This window comes from Centruroides sculpturatus, unplaced genomic scaffold (genome assembly GCF_000671375.1).
Source record: "Centruroides sculpturatus isolate CEXI.00-Female unplaced genomic scaffold, Cexi_2.0 scaffold199, whole genome shotgun sequence".
NCBI lineage: Eukaryota > Metazoa > Arthropoda > Arachnida > Scorpiones > Buthidae > Centruroides > Centruroides sculpturatus.
The window spans coordinates 851736-864209 of record NW_019384516.1 but is presented as its reverse complement, the minus strand read 5'-3'; the positions used below and the strand labels follow the sequence as shown (position 1 = coordinate 864209).

The 12474-nt window shown below is 30.1% G+C and overlaps 1 protein-coding gene across 3 annotated transcripts in view; it reads left to right on the top strand.

Moving 5' to 3' along the window:
• The first annotated feature begins 666 nt into the window (after positions 1-666).
• LOC111622588 (ran-binding protein 3-like) overlaps positions 667-12474 on the top strand; it is a 34811-nt gene continuing 23003 nt past the window's right edge. For all 3 annotated transcript variants that reach the window (XM_023365000.1, XM_023364999.1, XM_023364998.1), the window contains exon 1: positions 667-736. In XM_023365000.1, the coding sequence (XP_023220768.1) occupies positions 688-736 (49 nt within the window). In that variant the 5' untranslated portion in view covers positions 667-687. The remainder of the gene's footprint in view (positions 737-12474) is intronic.

Genomic DNA, 12474 nt, shown 5'->3' with positions numbered 1-12474 from the left:
GGTGAAGAAAATATGGCCCGCGGGCTATGATAAGTTGGACAGCGCTGGGTCAGATTATAAATCAAGTAGCTTTAAAGTGAAAGCTGCTAAATTGTGTTTTAAAAGCTGAAACACAATAATCTAATTTATATAACATATATCTATATCTAGAGTAAAACGTGTCTAAAATAGAATTTGGCCTGTAATGATTTTTTCATAAGAGCCGTATGTTAGGGGTATTTTTAAAACCAACGTTATATGGTTTTAGATATGAGAGAAACTTACAAAGGAAGGTTTAATATCTTCGCTATAGTATAAGAAGAATATGCTGAGAAGGTATTGGATGCTGTTTTGTGTCTTCAAGTTATATACATTTCTTACACACACAACATATTTTATTCAGAGCATATGAAAGCTGACTTTAATGTTTCTAGAATATCAAACTCTTAAATTTATGATCAATTTTTATTATAATGGATGATCAAATAAAAAGATTACTTGCAAGAAATAGACTTAGTGATGCCATGAGCCACTTTTATATTGCAAGAAATACATAAATAAATGCTTATTATTAAATGTGGACTTGGGATTACATTTGAGACTCATCACCAGCATCATCAAATCTACCCCTTGCAAGTAAACTTTGGATCATCCTGTAGATTATATATGATTATAATAGATAAATTGAAGTTTATTTTTACATTTAAGATGAATGAAGAACGTAACGGAAAGCAAGAAGTTGCGTACAACAATCCAGGTAAGAGCTACATTTGATATTACAATAACTGGGTACTCAGTATTGACAATTCACATACAAAACCTTTAATTCTGAAAGACACTAAAATTATAAGACTTGTACAAAATAATTTTAGCTTGAAACACCTGCTTAAGAGTAAATCCATAAATTTTAAGTATCAAATATTTGGAAGTTGTGGTATGAAATCCCATAATGTAGAAGTGCTTGCATGAATTTCCTAATTTGTAGTACAACATTTTCATTTAATATGATATAATTAGTTGCAAACCTAGTTTAAATGTCTTAGTTTTAAATTGGAGGAATATTTGAACAATTTAAAAACAATCAATCAAAGGCATTCCGTAATTTAAATGTAAATTAGCTTTATGGTATATATTATAGTTCCATTCTTTGGAAGCTTTGTGTTCAGAATAATTTGAAGACCTTTAAATAAGGTCGAAAGCACTAGTGTTTAATAAAGTTAAGTGTGCTATATTAAAGGTTTAATGTGTGAATTGTTGAAACTGCATCAAATTATTTTGATTTTACATTATTAAAGTTAAACCAGAAAGATTATTAACTTATTCTAGAAATTTAATTAAGAAAAGTCAAGCATAAAAAAAATGTATGATTAAATATTAATGATCTGTTAATTACCTTATTATTCTGTAAGGAAAATTAGCAGATTAGAAATTGAGAACAACACACGAAAATATTAAATATTTTTATCAGATTGAAGGATTAAAGATTCATATAAAAAGCCAGTGAATTACATTAATACAGGAGCATCAGAATAAAATTATAAATTATTATAATGCAAAATACTGATTTGTAAAATGGTGTTTACCACATTTAATAGACCTCAATAATAGAAATCAGTTTTATGGGTGTGAAAAAAAACAATCCAAACAACTTAAAGGTCAAACTTATATTTTCTTTTCATTTTTGACATTATTAGGTAGGTTCAGTCAACTTAAAACCCCCCAAAAAACATTTCTTGTCCAAACCTATTTTTTTGAGGTTAAAACTCACAAACACAATTGATCATTTTGGCTCCTTGTTAAAAACCCCCACTTACAATTTAGAAGAAACTGTCCAAATTCATGTAGATGCTTTTATAGAATCATCATTGCAGCTATTGTTCATCACAAGTAAGAATCAGCATACAAAATACTCTATGTAATTTACTCACATCAAAGTACAAATTTTTTAAAATTGATGTTATTGTACTGTTTCCATCTGTACCTGCTTGAAGTCATTATATTAGTTAAAATGTTACTACTGTATTTTCTTGATTCTAACCTGCTGTCGAATATATGAAGTCAGTTTTTGAGACATCAAAATCCTAGAGAAGTTAGTTTATTTATTAAAAACATATTAAAAATAGATTTTAAAATTTTTATAAGTATAAAAATGAACAGAAAATTGATTTCAGATAATTAATTTTTTGTGTCATTGTTTTTAAAATTTGCAAATTAAGTCTTTCAATTATGTGAAATATTCATAAATTCTTTCTTGTTTCTCTCTGAGATTTATGCTAAATCTTTTTCCATTAATTTCACATCTACTAATACACCTTAATAGATATCTTATTTGTTCTAATAGTAAGTGTAGTTGCAAGATGAAAAGGCATCTGTCTGTTGGAGAAAGATAAGACTTATTGTAAACTGAAAAATTGCACATTAAACTTAGCTTTGTCACTCTTACTTTATTTTAACATTAAGTGAAAATGTTGAGAATTGTGTTGTTCAAATAATAATAAAGTGAAAAACGTTATCGGATTTATTCTGTTAACAGTTACCATCAAATTATAAATGCATCCAATTTCCAAAGAATTGGAAATAAGTGATTCTTCTCATTGTTCATCTTGGTTATTGATTTTTAGATTAATGTGTAAGCCTAAACTATAGAACAATTACTTTTTGCCATTAAACATTTCTATTTATTAATGTTTATAAGAAGTAAATATATTTTTAATAAATATAATGGCCAGGACAATAATAAAATATAAAAATATTCACAATTAGAAGAAACAATAAATGTCTTTATAGCTTGTCCTGGCCATTATATTAAATATTTGTTAATTGATAGATTTTTATGATTATGTCATATCCCTGGAATTTTTTAAACATTTTTACATATTGAGGTGTATGAGTAGCTTCAAATAAAAGGTCGACATCAAGAAAAAAGACAGAAATCAAGAATTTTGGGTATCATATCTTATTAAACTTACTGTATAATGTTGCACAAATCATTGCTAGGAAAAATGAAGAAATAACCAAGTTCTTTTACGCAATCATAGTCGAGTGAAACTTCTTTTAAAATGGTACGTGCTAAGTGTGCAACTATGCAGATGCGAATTTAGTAGCGAGCGATATAGTTCTCGCAAAGGAAAATCATGCACAAGCAAGAAACGAGAGCAAATTTATGGTTCTTGCACATATCTGAACAGGGTTTGATATTTATCTCATCTCGCCTCTTCTCGCTTACTCATATCTGCATAGTTGCACCCTAACTCCAGAAAAATTTTGACAGTTCTTCATAAGGCATCATAAGAAACCAGCAACGTTTGATTTTGTTTAAAAACTGGGAAACTAATTCAGAGAATAGCTTTGAGGTTTGGCAGTTAAAACCTTTATGGAACTTGGTGACTTGATCATAACTGATCAGATAAAGTTATATACAAGATCATTTCATTGATTAATGGCTTTGGTTCAAGAAACCAGAGAATATTGTGGTTAGATAATTATGAGAATGTATGGACCAATTTCAATAGGAAACCAAGGGATATATTTCATAAAGATAACTTAGTTTATGATCTTAGGTTGAAAATATTGATTTTGATGATGATGAAGAATGTGATAATCTTATGTATAATAAATGTAAGTGCCCTAATTTAGAGAATAGAAGTTGATACTGAGAGATAATAGAAAATTTGAATGTTATGTATGTGGAGGAAACCATTTTGCTTGAAATTGCAATAAAAAGTTTGTAAAGACATTTATTAAGAAAAAAAATACTGTGATAATGGAAATTAATCCAAACTTTGGGGCTAAATTTGTTGAGACATCAGTTAACGTCAAAAATAATTTACTCTTGAATCACCCTTTGGAATGAATCACAGCATTTACAAATAAACTGAATGTATACATTAATTCCACCTAATGTGTATATGATTCTAGTTTCATCAAATGACATGTTAGATGAATGTCTGGATGAAGGAAAAATTGATTCTCAAGTAAAGGTGGGGAGAGTAATGTCTTGGTACAATGAGTAAATAAGAATGAAATGGAGGAGACTTCTGATCAACAATGGCTTTAGAGCAATGATTTGGCTGACACTTTAAACCAATCAGCTGATATAAAATTGAAAGACAAGCAAAATAAATATATGCTAGAGAGATCTAAAACAAAGGAAGGACAACTTTATTCTGATTGATGATTTAATTTGTCACAAGGACAAAGTACTTGGGAAGTTAGTGACCAATTAGTTTTGCCACAGTAGAAGCATGACAAATACTTAAAGTTAGCTCACAAGTCCATCTTTGGGGGGCATGTGTATTAGGAAGACTAAAGAGTGGATCAGATACAATATTTATTGACTGAAAATGGCAAGAGAGAATTCATCTGTCATGTCCAATGTGCTGCAGTTGTCACTTGATGAAAAAGGAAAAACTTAAGTGATCGAGCATGAATAACATCTGTAGTATGCTTAAATTTCTTTTTAGGTTGTTGATGTAGATGTAATTGATGTTGTTCATCTTAATTGAGGACTTTGTATTCTGTAAAATGGATCAGCATGGTTGCTGACCTGAGGCAGTGATTCTATGATCATTTCAGGCAAATTAGCATGTGATGTTCTATTGCAGATATTTTTCAGAACTGAAGTCTATGAGCGTTGTGACTGTGATCTGATAAGAAATTTCAAGTCATCCCCGACACAAGAATTTTTGGAGAGGTTTGGATCAAGTCCATTTTCTTGTCTGGTATCCTGCAAGCAATGGTTTATTAGAGAGATGGGATCAAGTATTGAAAGAAATGCTGCATTTCTTTCAACAAAACTGAAATTGGTAGGTATCATTCCAGTTGTTCACTTAGATAACCAACTTGACAATTGGAGTATCATTGTTTAAGCTGTTTTGTGGTAGAGAAGCCAGAGAACTATTGACAGTGCTCAAATCCACTCGGGCCTGAGAGACTTGCTTGCCAATGAATGTCTCCAGCATGATGGTGGATCACCTTCAAGAGGCAAAAATAAGATTGGAACAAACTTCTGAAAAGCTATCACTGACTACTGCACACCAACAGAAGAGTTATATGGATTACAGTAATAAGAGCTCTGAGAGAGGGCATTATCATCAAGAACATGCAACTGTTGAATAAGGCAGGAAAAAGAAAAGAGTATTTTGAACAAGGCTGCAAAGAGTGCTGGTTTTCTGGTGTAACAGTTCTGTGAATAAATATAACACACATTTATTCACAGAACTGTTACAGCAGAAAACTGGCACTCTTTGCAGCCTTGTTCAAAATACTCTCTTCTTTTGCTCATTGCAATTGTTTGGAACTCGTTTCAGAATCACCACAGCAAATCAGATATGACACTAGTGTTAGGTTTTATTTATTACAGTGCAAATAGAAAAGTAGTAATTGAAGAGTCAACGCTTGAACTTCCTATGCACAATGAAACATTTGATGCATTGAAAGATAGTGTTGACGTGCTTAGAAATGCAACTTGAAGCAATTCTTCAACTCATGACAATCTTGCTTGATCGTCAAACCAGGGATTTAGCCAAATTAAAAAATAAAAACTATATAAGACAAAGCAAAATAAGTAATTTTTTCAAAGAAGAACTGTAATAAATAATTTTTACACAAATGACGTACTTTATGTAATTTTAACTTTACTATTAAACTGTGTATTTTTACTTTGAATTCAAAGTTTCATCAGTATGCTGTAGATTGCAATGAAACTTTGTCTGTTTTTAATAAATTAGATCATTTTTTCATTAATTCTTATTAGTATACAGTAGCGGATTTACATTTTTAGCACTACAAAACTTGAATTGTAACAGGACCCTTTTGTAATCAGAATGATAGGGCAACATCCAAAAATAGTTACTTTGGGGTCCTGAAGCTTGAGTTTTATTAGTTTCGTCGTAGATCCACCACTATTTGTATGTATTAAATTTCTATACCTTTATCTTTTTTATTATTGTAGTAGAATTAAGATTAAATACTTAAAATAGAATAAAAATATTAACTTTTTATTTACTCTTCCTCTATCAAGTGCAATCAGTTATCCATAATTGTCCTGCACTAATTATTTCGGATAATTGACATTACAGTAAAACTTCTCTAACTCAAACATTTATTTAACTTGAAGAAAATGAAGCACTTGGTAGGTTTGAATAGAACAGCAATTAACATCTCCAACTTGAAGGTTTTCATGGTCCCTGACACCGACTTATATTTCTTTAAACTTTCCCGACTCAAATTTTAATATTTATTTTATCCAAAGTGATCCTAATTATCAGATTTCCATGAAATTTTTAGACAGTTGTACCTACTGTCCAACACCTATTTGCAGACAGCATTCCAGTCCAAAGAGAAAGGGTCTCCTGATTCATCTCAACAATGTGTACCTGCAAAATGGTTCAGTTCCATTAGTTACATTGAATGTTTTGCTAGCATGTGTTATACAGGCTGTTTAAAACAAAAAAACTATGAAAGATTCTTTATATAATGCAAGAGAGATAAAAATACAAATCTATTCAAAATCTGCATTATGTTTATATTAAACTAGCTTACCCGTCGCGCATTTCTGCGATCTCAGAAGAAACAAAATTCAAGCAAACTCGTTATGATAAAATTAAATTTTCATTTNATTTTGTATACCTTAAAAATAATTAATTCTATCCTGGGAAACAGTTCACTTTTATCCCGGGATCCCGGGACAAGCAAAAGACCGGGAAATGAGAAACCCTATAGGACACATCTAATTTTTAAAATTTGATACATTGGCTTTTCTAATAAATTGTTAGCAGATGGGCAAGATAGTTAATGTGCCAACACTGTGAGGAACTGGACTAGGGAATTTTTTGTAGGTAGCCTGTCTCAGATATGTTAAATCCTGTCTCCAGAGGAGCTAGGTGGTCCTGTCGAAAGGGGCAACTGGATCATCACCCATCTACTCCCATTGTGGGCTTGGCTAAACCATGATGGGTATGGATAAAGTTTTCTTAGTGCTTGTAGGATTTGTCCAAGCCCAGAGTGAGGGCTGTTGATGCAAGGGACATTCCTTATGTATCCAGGACAAATTATCCACTAAAAGAACTCGCAGTGGAAATGGAAAATCCCTTAGTGCTTACAGAATGGAGAGGATCTAAATGAAAAAATAAATAAATTGTTAGCATTTAATTATGTATTCTGTTACTATAATGTTTTAATTGTTGTTGTTATTATTTATGATTTTAAATATTTAATCTATCATTTAAATTATTGTATTTACTAACTTTTCAAATTATCTGGCTTGACAGCTTGCAGTTGCTAAGAATACATTGGTTATAGCAATGAAGGAATGGTTAGTTGTATTGGGGAAGGAAAGAGAAATGTTTTGGATGTTGTTTTGGTTGTAATTTTTAAATTTAATTTGTTTTTTTACTTTCTAAACTTTGGAATGTCTGCCAAGGATAAAGAATATCTAATAGATTTTTCAATGATTGTTTTTATTTCAAATGTCAGTAAAACAAGTAAAAGTATTTTGGAAAACTTTTTCACCATGGAAGCTAAATATTAAACAATTGAGAGAAAAACAATACATTATAACACTGTTATAATGTATAATTTTTCTCTCTGATAGAATGTTTCTAAAACTTTTGTTTTTCAATAAATTTAATTTTCTTTCATTCTACTTTTTCTGTTGCAGACTTAAACTTTGGTTTACACTGTCACATGAACTACTATGAATGAATGAAATAAACACTAACCGAAGAAAAATATTGTCTGCATTATACTATGTGACATAAGCGAAGTTAGTATGTGATTAGTTAAAAAGGTTTCAAACACTAGTTGTGAAAAGTTGATTGGCCGAAAGAACCGAAGTCCTGCAAAAGTTCAGATATTCTCAACTACTAACAAACTGGTTGAACACTTGTCGAAAGGGGATGAAGTGACAGTTTGTATCCACTTTGTAGAAGTTTGTATGCTATTGGAACATAACTTTTCTTGACTTTTGCTAATTACCTACTCCTAAACTATCAACTAATTTAAAGGGGAAAAGATTAGTAAAATGGTTTCTTTATTGTTTGTTATTAAATAACTGATCCTTATTACTATTCAGATCCAATTCATCTTAATTTTTATAATTTTTTTCTAAATTTATTCACTTTATAAAATCTTAGGTTGAAAACATTTGGATATTTATTAATTTTGGATAGAAAATTTTCTGCTAAATGTTCATTTGATTGTTCACATCTCTCTTATTTGTGTTATGGATTGTAGAGTCAGCATTGCATCTCCAGAGTTGAATAACAATTAGATTTAACATTTAATGCTGAGTTAGACACCGACCACAATTTGTCTGTAAACCATGCCGACTTGCCAATTCTAGCAATTTTTGAAATCTCCGTAATACATTTCTATTCCTGAAGATGAGTTGTAAACTGTGTACTAGGGTTAAAAGTGCATGTGTTGATTTATAGAATTTGTAATGAAGCAGATATTTGGTTTATTTGTAGCAATAATTCAGAGTTTAAGTTTGAATGATAGGACATATTTTGAATTGTTTTGAATTTAATTGTATAATTTGTTTTGAAATTGAAAGTTTTTAAGTTTATAAGTAAAGTATTTTTCAAATTATTTAATATTTGAACTTCTATTGACTGATGATGCTTTAATGTTGTAGCAACATACTGAAATTTGCCATTTCTTGAAGTGTTAGCACATCTTGTAATTTTTATTTGTTTCAGAATCTATCTAGTTTTTCTGGTCACTTCTTGAAACGCTAACTTGGTTTCTGCAGATGTTCATTAGTGCCTATTTTCAGCATCTGTCTAATGAAATCAAGCATTTCACGTAATATCTAACAGTTATTAGCATGTGACATAAAACAGAATAGCTGAATGTTTCCACACTTCTATCTGTTGAACTTTTTTTTAATGTGATGTTTTGATTTTTAAAAAAATATATATCTTTTTAATAGATATTTATTAATTTTAACGAAATAGTTTTGGTCATTCCATGTTAAGTGATTGGGTTGCTACACCTGACCCTCTCGGATTTGATGCATAGCTTTCTAAGTTAACCAAAGGAAATTCCACAAAATCTTAAGTTATATGCAATACTTTGGCTGTAGGAACCTTTAAATAGCCAAAATGTCACAAAAGCAGTTCAAAACTTTTTCCATTTTTGGCATGCTGCCAATCAGCAACTGAGGTTAATATTTTCTTGAAAACTGCTGCAGCAGTTTTGTGTTTCGTATGGTGTAAATTATACAAAATTTTGAAGGGTCAAGTTTGATTACTCTTCTTATCAGCTACAGTCAAAGTTAGAAAAAATTTCAATATGAAGCTAAAAATATCAATATTTGCCAGATAAAATCATTCACTTTTATAACTACTTAAAAGAGGTTTTTCAGATGAATAAACTGAAATGTTATATTGTTCGAATTCAACGTTCACTCAAGTTCAAGAATTCTACTGAGTAATTATTGTGTCCCAGGCAATATTGAAGGCACTGTGGCTGTTCTCAAAGGGAATGGCCACACATTGACGATGGTAGCTGTTGAACTTGGGTTAACATCTGATTCGAAAGGCATGACATTTCAATTTATTTGTCCGAAAAACTCTTTTAAGTGGTTATAAAAGTGAAAAAATTTCAAATTTTTGATGGTTATATTTTCTGAACAAATCATTTTAGTAAAGATTTCTTTTGTGAGATTGTTGACTAGAACATCAGTTTCCAAACATTTCAGTCGTGGAACCTTTCAGAAGACATGTTTTTTTTTCCATGGTACACAACTTGATCTATAAAAACTGAGCATTGTGGACCTGCAATATTCTTCCTTCTTTCACCTACTCTTAATGCCTGAGTTGTTTGCATAATCTAATAGGTTTGAAAGACAATTATCTTTGATGGTTTTGTTTTAAAATCATTTTTAAATTTTATTTTTTGAGCGTTTTCATGGAACTTTAAGCTTCCGCAGAACACTAGATGGTTGTTAATAAAGCCTGCAGATTATTACAGATAACAGATTGAATACATTTGAACTGTTGGTTAATACATAATATATCATTTAATAGATAACATTAATGAAAAAATAAACAAAGAAACTAGTGGATAAATTGTTATACCCCAGTAATCAATACATCAAGAATATAATGTCTTGATATCAGAACTGAAACTTGGATTATGATTAGACTTTGCACGAGAGAAATAAACTGAAAATTCAACTTACCAAACTAAAAAATGAACAGATCTCATAAGGGGCTATCCATTAATTGTGTGTACAGTTTTAGTGGGGAGGAAGTTGTATTGTATACAATGGAGGAAGAGAAACATTGTGTACATGGACTTTTTAGTCTTATTAGCAACATATGAATTTGTTCTTATAAGCCTACTTACTAGTCACATGGATAAATTATCGGTTAGAAAATATTCACAGAATTTTTTTAATTCAATTTTTTAATGTTAGGTAGTCTATTAACTATTGTAAACATAATTGAAGGGGGTTTGCCAAAAGTACGTTATTGTATGTGACAGGGAGGGAGGAGTAACTAACGGACAACCTGTAATTTACAAGCATGAGGTTCTTGTCTTTGGATAATGAACAGTAAAATGTCTTACATTTATTTTATTGATTAGCTTCTGAAGATAGATTCTTGGGATTAAACACACTGTCCATTTTTTAGTTTGATAACTGCATAAAGAAATTGGATTTTTTTTTTAATCCGAAGATAAAGAAAAAGTTTTTTTTATTGTTCTTAAGTTAAGATACGGATGTATATTTGGATAATGAGCTTTCCTATGCATGGAAATTCAAAGTTATTTTCTACATTTTATTAAAATAACATGCCCTAAAACATAGATATATATGTTTATTTTATACCGAATAGAATATTTATTATTAGTATATAAATTATGATTTTTTTTTCTTGTTAGGTGCTTCTTCAAGCAGCTCTTTTGAAGATTCAAACGAGGTAGGTATAACATCTGCTTTGTCCTGTATTTTATTGGTATGACTCAAACAAATTAATATGGTCAACTCGCCTTAAAATGAACATCAATAAAACGAATTCCTGCATTAAAGAAAATTTTGCTGCTGCCCTGGCAAAATACCATTGTCACAATGTTAATTTTCATGCAATAAAGTGAACAAAAATTTTGCTGGAATTCTTTAAACTGAACTGTAAATTAACTTTATGACCCTCAAGAAATAACCTTATTTTCAGTAATGGTTGCTTTTTTTACACTTTTTGACATAAACAAAATTAAATTTTCACAAAATTTACTAAAAACTTAATTTATTCGGTACAAATTTTTCATATAAAAACATTTCTATCAAAACTTAAAGTAATTTAGATTGAATAACACCTTAAATAATTTTTTAGCAACACTACTTTATTCAAACAAACATTTTTGATTTTTTTCATAGGCCTGCATCAGATTTTAATGTATAAAATTAGAAGGTTTGAATGCAAATTTCTTGGTTGAAAATTCATAAAAATTTATGTAAAAGGATTTGTAATAAAAATTTTGTGTTGTTTTTGCAAAATACATTGTTACTAATTGATAAATTTTTTCCGCATGTCTATTTACAGACACGTTTGTTACATTCTCCCAGATTTGGGGTTTTAACATTAAATGTAAAATGTTTTATAAATGTGCTTTAATTATTCTTGTCTTGTATTCAAGAAGTTTGAATTTATTATAACACCAAACAGGTACGATTAAACAGAAAATTAATTTTGATATTAATAAAATCAAAACCAGCAGAAAGCATCACGACACTAAAAGCTCAAAATTTTTGTCAACTGAAACTATACAAAAGTTTGAATTTGGTTTACAAAAAGGTATTTAGGGGTATCAAAGTATTGAGTACAAAAGAGCGAGTTGTTCAAAAATCAAAGACCACTTATATAGTTATATGTATAACTGGAACAGATCTTGGGCATTTATAGTAGATATTTTTTGTGATCTTATTGCTTTCTGACAATTTGTTGTTAAATTAGTTGTATTTTCCTTAGACTTAGTGTCACAAATTAAGGTTATATCTTGGGAAATGTAATTTAAATTAATTGGCCACTGAAAAAAATTTAGTGTTTCATACAGCTGCAACAGAAAATTTATATTGGTCTTATAGGTCAGATCAGCGCTGTCCAACTGGCGGCCCGCGGGCCGTATACGGCCCACCAAATAATTTTCACGGCCCGCGAGTACATTTTACTACGAATAAATTTATGTTACTAAATTATTATTATTAATATTAAAATTATTTTACTACCGTGTTTCCCCGAAAATAAGACAGTGTCTTATATTAATTTTTGCTCTGAAAAATGCGCTAGCTCTTATTTTCAGGGAATGTCTTATTTTTTCCAGGAAGAAAAATTCACATTTATTATTGAACAAAAAAATTCCCAAGTCGAACTTAGACGAGAGTGACGTATATCCGGTGTGTCGAACTGTCGCCTTTTTATAGCGTCAACATCGGACTCGCTGACCAATTAGTGCTTACTGAACCGTAGCACTATGCAAATGTCATGT